This window comes from Toxorhynchites rutilus, chromosome 3 (genome assembly GCF_029784135.1).
Source record: "Toxorhynchites rutilus septentrionalis strain SRP chromosome 3, ASM2978413v1, whole genome shotgun sequence".
Taxonomy (NCBI): Eukaryota; Metazoa; Arthropoda; class Insecta; order Diptera; family Culicidae; genus Toxorhynchites; species Toxorhynchites rutilus.
In genome coordinates this window covers 326,377,534-326,396,023 of record NC_073746.1, presented here as the reverse complement: position 1 = coordinate 326,396,023, position 18,490 = coordinate 326,377,534, and the positions used below count along the sequence as shown (strand labels likewise).

At 39.3% G+C, this 18,490-nt stretch overlaps 1 protein-coding gene across 1 annotated transcript; it reads right to left on the bottom strand.

The window, feature by feature from the left end:
* Positions 1 to 14,302: 14,302 nt before the first annotated feature.
* Positions 14,303 to 18,031, bottom strand: LOC129774552 (uncharacterized). Its single transcript, XM_055778312.1, has one exon. The coding sequence runs from the start codon at positions 18,029 to 18,031 to the stop codon at positions 14,303 to 14,305; it is 3,729 nt and encodes a 1,242-aa protein (XP_055634287.1).
* Positions 18,032 to 18,490: the final 459 nt, after the last annotated feature.

The window sequence follows — 18,490 nt, the reverse complement described above, 5'->3', positions numbered from 1 at the left end:
CAAACAGGCAGCTTTATCAAAGCACAGCAAAAGGAACGACAAGGAATGAACAGATGAGTGTCTGGCAGCTTTTCGCTGTCGACCCAGTCATTGCTGGAGGGCAGGGTAAAGATAAAATACAGCAGCTGAAATGCCGACGAACAAATAAACAAACATCTGAATGTTAGTACTTACGAGTAAATTGGCTTTCTGTTGCCCTCGTTCTACCCGATGACCATCAAGGGTCAGTTTGTCGGTCATCAACGTCCTCGGTAGCAGATTGCACGGTAGCGATACATCCGGGCCGACAACTGTTTGAACCTCGAATGGCAAGCCTGAGTAGGGAAGAGACATAAAACAGAGATTTATGAGATAATGTGTTGTTTGAGTGCAAAGCTTGACACGAAAATTGCTTTTAGAGCAACACAAGAAAATTAAAGAAAATGAATCACATAAACTCGAGGTAATTTGGGATGCAAAACAAAAAGTCAATCTGAATCCAAAATTCAACTAAATCTAGTCAATTTCATACATTTATATGTTCTAATTCACACATTCGAGCTTTTTCTATTTTTTTAAGATCCCATTTTTCCGTATGCAGACATATTCCGACTCCACGGGTTTCTTTTACCGGTTTTGCAACCATTTGAGTGTCAACTAGATACATAGTATCAATAGCACAACGTGATTCATCACGTCTGTGAAAAACTACGAATCCCGCTGTGAAGTAACAAAATAAAAACTCAGTGTGCTAATGAATTTAGGAAAATTTTGGTATTCTTGCTCCTGGCTTTTCATCAACCTCCGTTTTGAGAGGGCTACTCTCCCGAGGGTGAATCCACATGTCAGTATTATGTATTACAGCATCAGACGCTCTAGATTTGACTGCCGAGCCCATCTATTGGTCCATGATTGATAGCATCGGTTCCTTCAAACATGAGTGTTCGCTTCCGGCAATCGATCTTGTTAGAATCAATAATAGAACGTGAGAGGAATTTCCACCATTTTAGTCCTGCGCCAGCGACAGGCAGTAACGTTTGTATCCCTCAGAGGACGATATGTATCATGTTTTTCACTTTGCCACCATTGATGCGAAGTGGGAGAGGTTCGCTATTTGTCTGGAATAAGCTAAAGTGAAATGATGGACTGCCCGTTTGCCTTCCAATTGGTTCATTTTGCATCGGCAATGTGTTACACGTGTGAGAGAACTTTCCATTTACTCCACGCCACCGTTTTGTTCGAGAACTGCATTTCCGCAAACCATGGCGATGAACCAACATTCCAATGCTTCCCGCGGGTATAAACAAAAACAGCGACCGCGAGTTACATAAATTATGCTCTAAAATAGCCTCCAACGCTAAGGGTTCATTTTACTTGCACCTGTCACATCCGTGTTATTGTCATCATTATCATTTTATTGATAATTATTAACTTAATTGAGACGTTTTTCAAATGTTTCTCGAATTACTTTTTGCATGGGAAATTGGAGTTGCAACAATAGTTGCTTAAAACATTTAAATTGACATTTTACAAGTTTACCACTGATCTAATGAATATAACATGAGTTACTTGAAACTTAAGAAGTCATAAACAATCTGAATAAAAGTACGTCCGACCTGTACATTTGTTCAGATTTTCAGATTTTTCGATTTTCTGCCGGGATTCTGCCAAAACGAATTTTTCTAAATTGAGTCACTTACACCACTGGATACAGAAAATGGTAATCTATCGACCATAAAATGACCGTGTCATTTGAACAGCTGATAACAGATCCAGAACAAACATTCAGTGCAGCAGGCTGTGAAAAAAAAACGAAGTTGCATTCAGCCAGAGTGAACCAAGTGTAATGTATTTTTAAATCAATTTATTTTTATTTATTTAGATATTATTCTGTCAAAAACAGTAAAAGTGTGCCAATATATATACCATTTATGAAATTAATTAAGTGTCGTTACGAAATGCTAATGTGTTGTGTGATGATATTATGTTAATAGTTAGCTTGGTTCGTTCTGGCTGCAAAGAGAATGAAGTTTTGCGCGTCTAGCAACTACAAATTTTTGTTTGTTCCATTTTCTTAAAGATCCTGACTCCGGAAAAGTCGAAGATGTGTACTCACAGCAAGGAAATGAAAATTTTTATTCCTCCTTCTATAAATCATGCCAGTAGCCGTTGAAACAACCAGGACTATCCAAATTGAACTTTTTTCGTCAGTGAAGATAACTTAGCATTGAAGAACTTTTCGTTATGGTGTCTAACAAAATGTATTCTTTTGAAAACATTCTTTGTCATAACATACCATGTCCCACTGTGGGTTCATGTGAGTTTTGGCAAAACCCAGACGTCTTCCGATGTGAGATGGTGTAAGATTAGCAGCTTTAACCATTTTAGTCCTCTTTATGTAAGGACTTTTTACCAAAACTTGACGAATTATCACCTGGAATACATTCAAATTCAGAGATTTCTTTATTTGCATAAGCGATTTTGAGGTATTCGAAGCTGTTATAACTATTTCTCCCTTATCCCGGTCAGACAGCTACGATTAACCTGGAGCTTCCTGCTTCTTACCGTATCCTTGAGGATTCGCCAAATAATTAAGCACTACTTGATGGGATCGTCCAATCGGACGAACAATTTCTCTATATAGTCGAATATAAATTGAAGCATTGTTGCTTTATAATCTGAGACGAGACATGACAATAGGGGGCCGATTGCGGACCACTTTTTCTGTCAAACTCGGACCACTTGCACCTCGGCTTCTGATTGGTTGATGGGGAAAATAGTTGACAAAGATAAATATACAAAAATGGGACAGTGTTGCCAAATATATTCAAAATTGAATATTAGTTGCATTCACATTTCAATTTAGCGATAATTTCTATAATGGATTCTTTGTATATTTTCGTTTCTATTACGTCCGGTGTTCAGTTCCCGAAGAGAGGGAAACATTGCATCGGAATTTCCACCCTTGTGATTCTCTAGCCATCTAGCATTGCATAATAGCAGCGGCCTAGCAGAGAAGAGCATTCAACTATTTTCCAACCGTAAAGCAGTTAGCAATAAAATTAGGATCAAATAACAAATAACAACCAAGGCAGCAGAAAAAGTATTTACCTTTTTTGAATAAACCTGAATAAACCATACATACCAACAAAAAAAACCTGAATAATCGTTATGTTATAATTGGGGAATGTATTATTTTATCAATATTTCAGTACTGTCAAATACTAACAGTATCAAAGTTGAATTATAAGGCGTTATCCCCGTATACACTTCATGGTGAAAACCGAATGAAGTGTATCCGCGATGACAACGATACGGTGTCTATATCTGAATACCAAATTAGTTTTTAACAAGTCTTACTACTCGGCCCGAAGGCACTTTTCAGCTGAATGAAAAATTTTAATTGACGTTATTTATTTATTTGTACTTCTTTCTTACCCTAACTTGACCTATTTTCTGTACACTTTCCGATGTTCTCACTAAAACTTATCATTATAATATAAAAATATCTTCAGATACATTTTTTGTAGGAGATTATTTTACGAAATGTAGAAAGCAAAGTTTTCCATTCACATTGAACACTAATTTGATACCGAGAAGTTAATTTTCAATCATAATTTCTATTTGAAAAGTGTTCACTCTACCTGAAAACCCATCATTTTCTCTAACTCGTGAAACGAAATTTAATGGCGTGTCATTCATTTCGTTTTCATTGTGAAGTGTAAACGATAATGTCCTCTTGATAAATAAAATGAACTTTGAATTTAATTCATGTATTTCAACACATCATACTCCTACTATAAAATCTACGTTTTCTAGTTTTCTTTACTTCTTCACATTTTATTTTTTTGCATACCAAAATAACAGGATAATGTTTGTTTGAGGATGTTTAAAATATGTGACATTCGATTGAGAAATTAATACAAAAAAAATGTGGACAGAAAATACATGCTTCGTATTACTTAGGTTTTTCAAGGGAAAATAATCTTCTGAAATTTTATAACATTTGGCAACCTTCACATCTCGCTTCCCTGTTATCTAGCACTTGGTTGACGAAAATGGAGAAAGAAGAGTAAGAAGCCAGTCGTCACGTCTCGTCTTAGTTTACAATGACACAAAGCAGCAAGATCATCACCTGGTCTTATAGAAGTTGGACAGAGTGTATATTTAAATGTTTTATAATGTTAGTATTTTTTATATATTTTTATGGTGCGTAGAATCATCTTCTATCGACTGATGCAAGCATCTCTGCGAACTGTTGCGTGTTGTTCATATTTTTGTACAGTGCAGATGCAATGTCAGCAAACTAAATGCTTGCACTGAGCGGCGCAAACAATTCTCAAAGCAGCGAATCAATAAAATTTCCAAATTAACTCTCAGCCTCAACTTTAACATATACTGTCATTCATTCGTTGCCTAGAGTGATACTAAAGCACTGAACTTATTGAATATTTAGTTTTTTTAATTTTAGCAAAAATTCATCCCCAATGCTCCAAAACCCATAATTTTCAAATAAATAGTCCACAAACTATACAATGCAGCTCGTTTCTTAGAACGGTAAAAGAAAATCCGAACCGAATCGGTTGAGTGGTGGAGGCAGAGACGTAGTTGCTGCAGTGGAATATATTTTCACCACCAGTTTTTAACCGAAGAGCACAGCTCTCACCGCAGTAAATGAATAATTGATGGTTAACCGACTAAAAGCGCGAAGGAAAGCAAGTATTCCTAATTCTCAAATGCAAATTTTCATCCTTCTCCTTATTCCAATCCTATCCACCTTCCATCCATTATAAATGTAAGCTGTGACACAGCGGAACAAACAGCAGTTCCCAAACATATCCTGACATATCTTTCTCTAGATCAAAGTTCTTGAGCTATCGACATCGTGTCTTGCTTCAGAAGAAGGATTCTCCATGTCCGTTAAATGGTCATAGTCACCAACTGCTAAATCGCTAATGAGGTAATTATATTTTGTTCCACCAGCACCAATATTTTACATTTCTTACCCACCTCGGCAATGAATGAAAACATCAATGTATGCGTGTAATGCTGAACTTCAAATTGAAATATCTCAAAATAATGTTTTTAGCGCTTGGTTTGTTTTGGCAGAACCCCGACCCCGACTCGATTATATACAATTTTAGACTCGAATCTATATATTTGTGTTTTTTTGTATTGAAAATATGATTTATTTAAAAAAAAAAAAATAATTGTTCATCGTTAATCGTTTTTAAGTTTCAAATCAGGAAATTTTCAAAATCATATTGCAGCGAAATAGAAAATGTAGTAATTGGATGTCAAAGAATTGTAGAACGTTTACAGAGTTGTTTAGTTGATAAAAACAATCAAGTTTATTTCGCATTTTTGGAATAAAATTTATAATAACACCTTTAACACTAGGTTTACGGAACGCGCAATTTTGACGAATATCAAATTTTATAAGGAAAATTACAGAATCCGTTTGAATTTCTATTTTTATTCTTATAATTTATTATCATTCTTTTTATTTTTTACTAGCCGACCCGGCGAACTTAGTTCCGCCTAAATTGATTTTTGATATGAATACGGAATTCACATTCACATTTTCTTACTAAGCACGGTCTTGCTTTCGAACCCAGAACTATTCATTGTTCGATCTTTCTATTGTTTTACAATTTTCTGTTTCCATGTTATTGTAGAACATAAGAAAGCTCATTTTTTTCGAATTTTTCGGCCTGCCTTCAGAGTTTTCCGAAAATTTTCCGAAAATTTTCCGATTTTCCTCTCCGATTTATTGATTTACGGGAAGAAACGAATACAACAGAATAAAGACGGCTCAAATCGAAACAATTGGCCCTCGGGTTTTCCGCTTACCAACATATTTGACCTTCCATTTTTATTTATATAGATGTAATATAGAATAGAACAAGCGATGAACGAAACAAAAAACAACGATAGAAAGAACGAAACGCAAAATGTTCGAATATTTAAAAATGAAATACAGGTCGGACTCGATTATCCGGACTGTTGATTTTTTTGTTCACTCCGGACAATCGAATTTTCCGGATAATCGAATCATTGAAAAAAAAAGTAAATCTCTCGGTAAACGTTAAATAACCATGATTGGCACTGAAATATTGGTGTGTTGCTGTGTTGTAGCCAGAAATCGGTTAGCGCCCTCTGAGGGGTGGGGTAATGTTTTGAACATCAAGAAAAAAATTTATCGCCTTCTTATAGCTCTTGGACCAAAATATAATTCAAATGGTGAAGTCCAACTACAAGCAAAAGCTTATGCGTGAGCTTCTTGGATGCCAAGGAGAGTTCAATGGCATGGTTAAGCGAATCAACATTAGGGATGCTACCTTTTGGATAGCCTACAAGTCTCGAACGAGGCACCGACTGATTCCATTGTCAAATCATGGAAAATGCTGATAGCCCGTTGCCGGTTGTAAGAGAATGCATACTTTCGATTCTGAAGAAATTTATTGACCGGGACAATACCGTACACGATGAGGATGTGGTCGATCGACGATTTTTGGAACTTTATCAGGTTGATGAAGATGAAGAGTCCGAAAATTGGGATTCAGATGGAACAGCCTTATGTGGAATCGAAAAAGTTGTTACTTGGGATGAGAAGAACGGATTGCCAATGGAAAGACAATTCCTGCTGCGAGAATTACGTAAAAATCACTCTAATGCACATCGTTACTCATGAATTTGTTTTCAAACTGGAATAAATAATAATTTGCCGAAAAAGTTTTATTGAATTTGAGAATTCAATAAATCAAAGGACTATCCAAGTGGATTCAAAGGTTTATCACTTATTTTGTATTATTTGTATATCTCAACACTCCTACCCCAACTTTTCCTTTTCCTTATTACGTCCTCGATTATTCGAATGATCATATTATATGTGGATAGCCGAATTTAAACATACTAAACGGACCCAGCTCATCATAGCTGCATCCATGTTTCTTTAAATTCTGATATTAGGTATGGTATGGTTAGGTATATTACGTATATAAATCTACTGCGGATAATCGAAACTAGTTGTATGGAAAAACCCCTTTACCAGCCCCCTTCTCTTCCAACAAGTAGTCAACTTTCAATTTTGTTCAAATAATCATATTTATAAAATATGTTAACAGATTACTCAAAATTCAAAACTAAAAGATTCTGTTTTTTTATATATATATATATATATATATATATATATATATATATATATATATATATATATATATATATATATATATATATATATATATATATAATCGAGTCTCAAATTCCGGATAATCGAGTCCGAACTGTACTAAGAAATTAAAAAGTCGCAAATATTTAAAAGACTAGCTGACCCGGCAAACTTCGTCCCGCCCAAAATTTATTTTTCGTTATCACATTCACGATTTCTTACTAAGCGCACGTAAATGGGTCCAATCGCAGAACTGTTCATTGATTGATCTACTAATCTATCCTTTAAAATTACCTTTTACTATAAATTTCCTAGTAAAACTTCATTATAATATCTGACTATTTTCAGACACAATTCTCGAATATTTTTCAACCAATTGCAATTGCAAACATGGAATAAATGTTTGATACAGAAAATATGATAGAATAAAGACAGTCCTAAATCAGACAATTCCTTTCTCGAGTTTTGCTATTATCAACACATTCGGTGATCCATTTTTTTATATAGATAGAAGAAGATATAGGAGTGCGTTTTATCACATATTCGATCAAAAATCAATTTCGTTAGCGCGAACATCAAATGGACTAACAATGCGAACGCCCGAGCGGTCTTAGGCTTTTTCTTTCAATTTATTAACGGAAAACACGACCGTTCTTCACTGTGTCTAGATACTAACTGCTTTATTTTCTATCTTAAAAAATTATATACAAGTTTTTCTTGCATCTATTACCTCTTCGTTATACTTCGAAGTATAATAAAAGAAAAACGAACTTGCGATAACTTCGCCACTATCGTAAAATCAAACCCTATCTCTTGTTTTTAGAATACAATAAACAAAACGAACTTGCGATAAGCTCTCCGCTATCGTAACACAAAAGCATAGACAAAAATTCCTATCTTAAAACTAGACCTATGATTCACACGATCCACAAACAAGGATCGTCAAGAGATATGTATTTATTTATTCGGGATCTACCTGAGCCTATCATAAAATGTATTCTATGATTCACACGATCCGCACAAAGGATTGTGCGATAAAGATATGTTTATTTTTCCTCGATCGGTCCCTATCACAAACATGGGTAAACAAATCCGTCTCTTGTTATGAGGTCGCTGCAACAACGTTTGTCACTATGTAATTGTAGAACAGATGCAAACTTGAATTCTCCTAATTTTCTTTCTTATTATTTTTACTGGACTCCCTCTCCATTTCAGAGGAGGGAGGGGTGTCATAGAAACATTTCTCGTATCCAAAAACCCTCACATGCCAAATTTGGCTCCATTTGCTTGATTAGCTCTCGAGCTATGTAGAAGTTTGTGTTTCATTTGTATGGCAGCCCCCTTGCCTTTAGGGAGGGGAAGGATTATCAAACCATCATATAAACAATTATTGCCCCCTAAATTCTCCATATGCCAAATTTGTTTCCGTTTGCTTGATTAGTTCATGAGTTATGCAGATTTTTTTTCATTTGTATGGCAGCCCTCCACTTAGACAGGAGGGAAGGGATATGTAACCACCATAGAAACATTTATTGCACCCTAAAACCACCACATGCTAAATTTGGCTCGATTTGATTGATTACTTTTCGAGTTATATCAAATTTGGCTCGGTTTGCTTGATTGATTCTGGAGTTATGGAGAAATTTATGCCACATTTGTATGGCAGTCCCTCTTAGAGAGGGGGGAGGAGTGTCTATATATATATATATATATATATATATATATATATATATATATATATATATATATATATATATATATATATATATATATATATATATCTCTATCTATCTATCTATCTATATAAAAATGGAGTGATGTCTGTCTGTCTGTCTGATTCTGATAGACTCGGAAACTACTGAACCGATCGACATGAAAATTGGTATGTAGGGGTTTTTGGGGCCGGGGAAGGTTTTCGTGATATTTTGAGACCCCTCCCCCCTCTCTAAGGGGGGGCTGCCATACAAATGAAACACAAATTTCTGCATTACTCGGAAATTAACCAAGCAAACGAAACCAAAGTTGGCATGTGAAAGTTTTAGGGTGCAATAAATGTTTCTATGATGGTTAGATAGTCCTTCCCCCACTCAAAGGGGGGGCTGCCATACAAATGAAACACAAATTTCTGCATTACTCGAGAATTAATCAAGCAAATGAAACCAAATTTGGCATGTGGAGGTTTTAGGATGCAATAAATGTTTCTATGGTGTTAAGATACTCCTTCCCCCTCTCTTAGAGGGGGCTGCCGTACAAATGAAACACAAATTTTTGCATTACCCGAGAATTAATCAAGCAAATTAAACCAAATTAGGCATATGGAAACTTTAGGGTGCAATGAATGTTTCTATGGTGGTTAGATACCCCTCCCCCCTCTCTTAGGGGTGGCTGCCATACAAATAAAACACAAATTTCTGCATTACTCGAGAATTAATCAAGTAAATGGGTGGGACGAAGTTTACCGGGTTAGCTAGTATATATATAAAAATGGATTTCTCTCTGTCTGTCTGTCTGTCTGATTCTTATGGACTCGGAAACTACTGAACCGTTCGACATAAAAATTGATATGTAGGGGTTTTTGGGGCCGGGGAAGGTTTTCATTATAGTTTGAGACCCCTCCCCCCTCTCTAAGGGTGGGGGGGAGGATGTTTGTGCTGCCATAAAAATGAAACACAAATTTCTGCATTACTCGAGAATTAATCAAGCAAATGCAACCAAATTAGGCATCTAGAGGTTTGAGGGTGCAATAAATATTTCTATGGTGGTTAGACACTCCCCCTCCCTCTCTGAGGGGGGCTGCCATACAAATGAAACACAAATTTCTACATTACTCGAGAATTAATCAAGCAAATGAAACCAAATTAGGCATGTGGAGGTTTGAGGGTGCAATATTTCTATGGTGGTTAGACACTCCCCCTCCCTCTCTAAGTGGGGGCTACCATACAAATGGAACACAAATTTTTGTATTACTCGAGAACTAATCAAGTAAATGAAACCAAATCAGGTATATTGAGATTATTCCATGTAACGGAGAAATATGTTATTTGCAAATGTTTGAAAAATCTTGAACGAGAATTGTGTCTGGACATAATCTGATATTATAATGATGAGTTTTGGTATAAGTACAAGCAATTTTTTAGTAAAAGGTAAATTCAACGGGGTCGATGAGAAGATCAATCAATGAACAGTTCTGCGATTGAACTCATGAACTTGCGCTTAGTAAGAAAACGTGAATGTTTGAAGGTATTGATAACAAAAAAAAAAATTGGGCGGGACGAAGTTTGCCGGGTCAGCTAGTTCATCATAAAAACGTTCGTGCCCCCTTAAACCTTCACATGCCAAATTTGGCTCCATTTGATAGATTAGTTTTCAAGTTATGCAGAAATTTATGTTTCATTTGTGTGGCAGCTCTCCCTTAGAGAGGGGGGGGGGAGGGGTCTCGAACTATCATAAGAACCTTCCCCGGCCTCAAAAACTCCTACATACTAATTTCCATATCGATCGGTTCAGTAGTTTCCGAGTCCATAAGAATCAGACATACAGACAGAATTCCATTTTTATAGATATAGATATGAAAAAAATATAAACATATTATTTCAATTCAATTTGGAAAGTTTTTTTTTATTTTGACAGAGTTAGTTTTTTTTTATTTTGTTTTATGAAGTTGAACGGAGAGGGGTTAGAATAGCGGCCGGTTATTTTAGCATGGAAATGCTCTATTTTTAAAAATAAACGCGATCATCACTTCATCAACCCAAATTCTCTTTTGTCGTTCAATTGTGTGAAATTCTTTATTTATTAATTATTGAAAATAAAAGGGTTGTACAAGATTCCATCATTGAATCAGCTCAGAACTGTGTGGTATGCGCCAGTCTCTTGATTGTTGTGTAACGCGCACCAATATAATGTCCCGTGGCTCTCGGTCGATCGATTGATGCTTGCACTGGTGTGAGTGCTCGCCTCTCGTCATTCGGCCATTGGATATTAATCTTTGCTGGAGGTAAGTCGCGTGCGGCAATTACTGCGAACCACATATGAACCAAAATAGCATGACTCATAATCAGAATACGATCCTAAGGTTTGGCATGTTTTCCCGACGCTTCCGACCCGTAGAGACACGTAGAGGCACAAACACAGAAAAATCCAGAACCTGTCATCCTGTCTGTTCTCACATCACTCAAATATTGAACTGCTTAGGCCGAAATCCGTGCCCGACCTCCGTCACATTAACTCCTGCTTCCTTTATTCCTTCGTTGAGCGACGTAACATGACACCAGATTTTGGAAATCCTTTCCCAGGCAACCAGGGCCATTCCCCGTGTATTTGCTTTGCACGAATAAATCTTCGCCTCAGCGCGCCAACACGTTCATTCATTTTCTCTGGAATTTCTTCCCTTCGTCTTATTCCTCGGATGACAAAAACACATGTTCTCGGATGCCGACGGCTGAGCTTTTTGGCACGATTGCCGACAGGTTTGTTTTTGTCTACAACTTCTTTGCCTTTCCAAGTGCATGTCAGCGTCACTGGATTTCCGCAGCCATCTGCCCATGGATCGAGTGCAGAAGGTCCTGATTTATGACAATTTAGAATTTTTTCTTCCACTATCTATCTTACTCCCTCCCACCAGCTTCCTAATGTCACATCATGTGATCTGTTTCCAAAAGATTCTGTGCACGGGGAAGAAGTTGTATGTCATAACCCGTTTAGCGTCGAAAAAATATGAGCTTTTACATTTACAATTGACAGCTATTGACAGTGGAGTTTTCACATTCGTGATGCATCGGGAGTGAGGTGTGAGAAAAAAACTGTGATAAGTTTGTTTTCAGTTGGAGGCAATCTTCAACTAGTTTTTCACACTCCGAAAATATTTTCATCGGTTATACATTTGCAAAAAGGTAGGAGTATTAATTTCTTCAATTCGACAATAGACTTTTGAGATTGATTATCCCACTCCAAATTCTCTCTAAAGTCAGTGAAATCATCTTCGACGAGATTTCGTTTGCTCAAATATATGGAAATGCAAAGGTACATAGTTTAAATTTATAATCATGAAATATTCTTTGCATTGTCACAGTTGTCGGCGGTTGATTGGGTGTACCATTTTAATTGAATTCTCGAATTTCATTCGAGGCTAACCGCATCCCACTGTATCTGACGGTTGAATTTCTTTTTTGGACGGTTTCATTTTCGTTGACATCCGAACGGTTTTAGAATATATTAGATGCTTCTCGGAGGCACATATCCGACGTATGAAGCATTCATACAAGTGCAGAAAAATGGCAAAACCGAAAATTACCATTCTATCTAGATGCGATTCAAGTCAGAAAATTCCGTACGCTTTTTTATTTCAATGATTCGTTCAAGTGCTCTCAACAGTTCTTCTTTGGAATGGGAATGCAGTTCAATTAACCGTAAATAGATGTTCATGGTATAATTTTCAGAGCTGACAGCAGAACTTTTGCGATGCGGAGAATAGCTTGAAGAGTAGCATTCAACTTTTTTTTTTCTGTCTCTCAATTGTTTTTAGTTTTAGTCAATTGCAAATAGTGGTTGTGGTTAACATCAGCTGGCGACTACCGTTCTTTTTTCTAGGAAAGTCAATTTCGTACGGCTATCGTACCAAATTCACCACTCTCCATCTTACATTGCATCAATCAAAGCAAATTGCTCTGTTTCCGCGGTGGGAATTGAACTGTTTGCGCACTTGAAAAGTCGGACAGGAACTACGATAGAACTAAAACTATTTTCACCACTGTTTTAACCACACGATACGAATTATACTTCCGAAAACTTTTTATTTGATTGACTACGAATACAGATACGTTTCAAGCGTTCTCCTTGGCCTATTCGCTACTTGTTTCCGTATTGATGGATATGGGAATTAAGTGCAAATAGAGATTCATCTCAATTGATTCCTGTCTCTCTATCGAGATCAGTTTCTCTCCTATCTGAAGCTTAATTATAGCAGATGCAAGCTGATTCTAGTGAGATGACTACATATAAGTTCATTACTGTTGTAGGGTTTTTTGATCATGAAAGTTTCGTTGCGAAAACTCTTAATATTCTAGGGTTGCTCCAACATATGCTGGCCCCTGTTGAAAGGATACACCTTTCAACCGACATATCTGCGACAAGTGGGATGATGGGATGATGATGCTTCCTTATCCTCACATCATGGTATTATCCCCACATCATGGTTGGGCCATCGGACTCTGACGAGTTTTGTTCGGTTCGGCTGCTTTCCTATATTCCATGGTTGTGGTGACCTTCTTGAAGCGACGGAAATGCAGTTTTCGGGATCCAGGGTTCACTTTGTTGTCATCGGGGTTGGGCGTACTCAATGGTGATCCATCGAAGCAGCCGTGGGTGCGTTACATATGCCGGAGTAAAAAAAACCCATTATTTTTTGAAAATTCAATTAATATAATATTTACAGGGTACGGAGGCTCGAAGGCCTCCGTTCGTTGCGCAGTACTGAGTACTGCGATGGAAGAACCTAGTGGTCATCTGAGCAGAGGCCGGGTACTTCAGTAGGCCCAGCTGTTTGTTGGATAGGCAGCACACATATCTTTGTGATACCTCGTTGGTACTCTCCTTCTGCTGTTCGGACGTCTACAACACGGATATTTCCATCGTCTCCATGGTATATTTTGCTGACTCTCCCGTATCTCCATTTAAGAGGCGGCAGATTATCGTCCATAAGAAGGACCATCGTTCCTATGGCGACGTTGTTTCGTATGCCAGTCCACTTGGTACGTGGATGAAGACCAGACAGGTAATCGATCGTACAGCGTTTCCACAACCGCCGAAGAAGCTCTTGATTTCGTTGCCAACGATCGAGTCTGTTTTGGGGTACATCAGACAGATTGGGTTCCGGGAAGCAAGTGAGAGGACGATGGACGAGGAAATGACCAGGTGTCAAAACTTCCAAGTCATTGACATCAGCCGTAAGTGGAGTCAGCGGTCGAGAATTCAAGCAGGCTTCGATGCGGGCCAGCAGGGTGACGAATTCGTCCAGGGATAGGATCGAGTTTCCTACGGTTCGACGGAAGTGCTGCTTGAAGGACTTCACCGCTGCTTCCCATAGCCCACCGAAATTTGGGCTGCGTGGCGGAATGAATTTAAAGGTTATCCCGTCATCAGCACAACGGTTGACTATTTCGCTTTTAGTTCCCTCACAGCACCCTTGAAGTTATTGGCATTGTCGCATTCTATGAGGTTCGGTTTTCCTCTTCGGGCGACACATCGATGTAGCGTTGCTATGAACGCTTGAGTGGAGAGATCGTAGACTAGCTCCACATGAACTGCCTTGGTGACAAGGCAAACAAAGATGGCTACGTAGCATTTTATTGGTGGAGCCCTGCTGGCTTTGCGATACTGGAACGGTCCACAAAGATCCACTCCAGTATTGAGGAAGGGTAACGTTGGAGTAACTTGTTCTGAAGGCAGATCTCCCATGATCTGATCGAGGGTACGAGGACGACAGCGAAAACAGTTCACACATGAGTGCACTACTCTTCGTGCTAAATTTCGAATGCGAAGTGGCCAGAATTTTTCCCGGACACATGCTACAAGCAGCTGAGGACCGGCGTGAAGATTTTTCAGGTGATAGTAGGTCACAATAGACGTAGTTAGTGGATGTCGTGCAGGTAGGATTATCGGATGTTTACTATCTTCGGATATGGCCGCATGCCTGAGTCGGCCACGAAGTCTTAGAATTCCGTTTATGAGAATTGGTGCAAGTGTTCGTAGATCAGAGTGTGAGTCAACCTGGCCATTTTTAGCCACAGCAGCGATATCCTTGTTGAAAGACTCGAGTTGTGCCAGTCGAACTGGGTTGTTGGAGGCTTCCGTGAGTTCTGAAGCTTGTAGGAAACCATATCGTCGATTTGAGCGATTGATAAGCTTGCTGTTATGAATGAAGCGACGAAGAAGTGCAATGAGACGAACAAGCGCCGGAAACGACGATCGTAAGAAAAAGATTTCATTCGGAGGGTGCACCCGCACTGGCAGAGAAACTGTCCTTTCTTCCAGCATTTCTGACGGCAATTCGACGGAAGTTTGTGGAATTAGAGGTGGCCAAAAACGCGATGGTTGGCTGAGCCAGGGTGGACCATTCCACCAGGATGCGGTTTCTTGCAATTGTGCTGGCCTCATACCACGGGAAATTATGTCTGCAGGATTTTCGATGCCTGGAACGTGCGCCCAAATACCGCTTTGTGTGAGATGCTGCACTTCAGAAACACGGTTTGCGATGAAGGTTTTCCATCTAGATGGTGTCGACCGAAGCCAATGTAGAGTGATCATCGAGAACCCGTGCATTTCAAGCACTACGCGATTGAAGGAAGGGGTTGCCCACCTTGGGATGGTAATAGATACTAATCCTTGCAAACTACTGCGGAACTCCAACCAATGCTGCTGTTGATACTCATCTAGTGGATTGTCCCAGGATGTAGAAGTTCGCCAGAGAGATTGAACAAATATCTTGGCAAGGACTATCACCGGCCCAATCAGGCCGAGAGGGTCGAATAGCTTTGCTGTATCCGACAATACGGTTCGTCTTGTGATGTTTTCTGTTTGGGACCAATTAGGAACAGAGTAGTGGAGTAAATCGGTCGATGGCTCCCATATTAGTCCAAGGGTTTTTATGGTTGCTGGTGAGTCCAGTGCTATTACTGCTCGATCGTCGCGTTGGTCGGGAGGTATGGTTGATAATATAGTTATCGAGTTCGACGCCCATTTGCGTAGATTAAAACCTGCAGATTGTAACAGGCTTCGCAGTTGCCTGCACAAGTATTTTCCCTCTTCTTCATCATCGACACCGGTAAGCATGTCATCCATGTAAAAATCCTTCGACAGGACTTTCGCGGCTAGAGGAAATTCATTAGTTCCCTGTTTCGACAACTCAAGGAGACATCTTGTAGCCAAGTATGGCGCCGAGGCAGTACCGTAGGTGACTGTGGTTAGTTCAAACGTTTTCAGCGGTTCCGAGGAAGAGGACCGCCAGCGAATCCGATGCAGTGGAAAATCGTCAGGGTGGAGGCGGATCTGCCGATACATCTTTTCAGCATCCGTAATAATAGCAAACTGATGAATTCTGAAGCGAAGCGAAATGTCTAGAATGTCATCCTGTAGAACCGGTCGCACTATTAACGCCTGATTCAGCGAAAATCCGCTGTCCGTTCGACAAGAGGCGTCAAAGACCACCCGTAATTTAGTGGTTGTACTATCCACCTTCTCTACTCCATGATGAGGTAAGTAGTAAGACGGAAATCTGTTATCCGTGTCGTCGATCTCACGCATGTGATTGAGTTGCAAATACTCAGCAACAAATGAAGTGTACGCTTCTTTGAGTGGGAGGTTCGCATCAAGTCTGCGTTCAAGGGCAAGGAACCTTCGAGTGGCTATTTCCTTGGAACTCCCGAGTTGAGACAATATATCTGGGCGTTTCGGTAAGGTAACGACAAATCTTCCAGATTCGTCACGAAAGGTGTTAGCAACAAAATGCTCCTCGGAGAAAGTTTCATCTGGGGATCGTATACTATTGGACCAACAAGATTCTATTTCCCAAAAGCGAGAGATTGGATCATCGACTGATTCTGCGCTGCACACGTGAGCTAACTTGTGTTGGGTACGTGGGTGGTGAGCTCCTACTTTTCCGGATGCTACCCATCCGAAAACAGTATTTTGAAGAACTGGCTTCTCAGGGCCCAGTTTTATTAATCCTTCAAGAAGAAGATCGAAATATAGTTCCATTCCCAGAAGCAAATCTGTTGGCCCTGGCGCATAGAACTTTGGATCAGCCAGTATGACTTCGGATGGAATATTCCAAGTGGACGAATCAACAGGGTTCACTGGAAGCTCACGAGTGATTTTCTTCAATATTTGACAAGATTCCTCAACCATAAATTTCGTACAATGAGATCCTATCCGAACGTCAACAGCATGATACGACACGACGAGAGTGTTTCCAACTCCACCAATTTCTTGGCGATTTGGATAGCGACGAAGCTTTAATTTCTGGACCATGTTTTCAGTAATTAAGCACAACTGCGACGCAGGATCCAACTGTGCCCTGGCCCACAGGGCGTCTCCACCAGAACCGAAAACCTTGATGATTGCGGTTTGCAGCAGAACTGTAGCAGGCATCCTTTGACTGCTACCAAGGAGAGTGGTGGACACGAGGCTAGTTTGGGCCGAGGTTGAAGGCAATTGAGATTCTGTGGACGATGATAACCGTGGTTGTGACGGTTGGTTTGATAAGCTGAACTGATCAATTTGATGCGATGGCGAAGTGGTCAAAACAGCAGAGGTGTGTGGTTTCGATTGAGTGGACAAGCGATCTTGCGATGGTTGGTGGAGCATAGTGTGATGCTTTTGGTTGCATACTCTGCAAGCACCGGAAGAACAATTTCTGAGTAGGTGGGAGGAGGAAAAACAGTTGATGCACAGATTTTTCTTTTTCACCTGTTCGAAGCGTTGGGCTACCGACAATTTCTGGAATGATTCGCACTTGAATGGCGAATGCGATGATTCCAAACAAAAAGGGCATGAGCCAGGAGATGATGTGGTATTGGTAGTTGTGTGGACTGTATTTATCTTAGATTTCTGTGATCTATTTGAATCGAATCTGACTGGATCGACCGAACGTGACTTCGACAATGTCAAAGATTGTAACACTGTAAGCTGTATGCGAAGGAATGTTATAATATCATTGTATTTGGGAACTTCCGTGGATTTGTGTTGAATTTCCCATTGCTTCAACGTCGACGCATCTAGGCGACTACAAGTCATATGTGCCAGCAATACACTCCAACCGTCCGTTGGAATGCCTATCTTCTCGATCATGCACAGATTCCGCTCGAAATCGTCAACTAAATGCATTAGTGATTCGTAACATTCCTTTTTTATAGGTTCAATCGAAAAAAGACTATCAATATAGGTTTTTACAATCAACTTTTTTTTGTCGAATCGCTTTTCCAGCAGTGCCCAAGCAACAGTATAATTTGCGGCTGTGTGTTCGACGGATTCGATAACTTTCCTGGCATCTTTAGAAAAGAGATGCAACGAGATACGACAGTTTGTCTATTGGCGACAGTTGGGGATTCGAGTCTATGAGTGATTTAAAAGTGTCCCGGAAGGTTATCCATTCTGAAACACATCCGTCAAAGGTTGGTAGTTTAACTTCGGGAAGCTTAATGCGCGAAAAAGAGTGGTCTGTTGAAGTTGTACTACCAATAGAAGTGGTAGGGAAATTTATTTGTAACCTTTTTATTTCTCTCTTCAGAAAGCTAACCACTCGCACATAATCTTTTTCAAATGCACGTCGAGCAAGACGATTTG

Bases quoted from the DNA above. Each gene is read 5' to 3' on its own strand.
- LOC129774552 (XM_055778312.1), bottom strand. From the start codon at position 18,031: ATGCATTTAGTTGACGATTTCGAGCGGAATCTGTGCATGATCGAGAAG.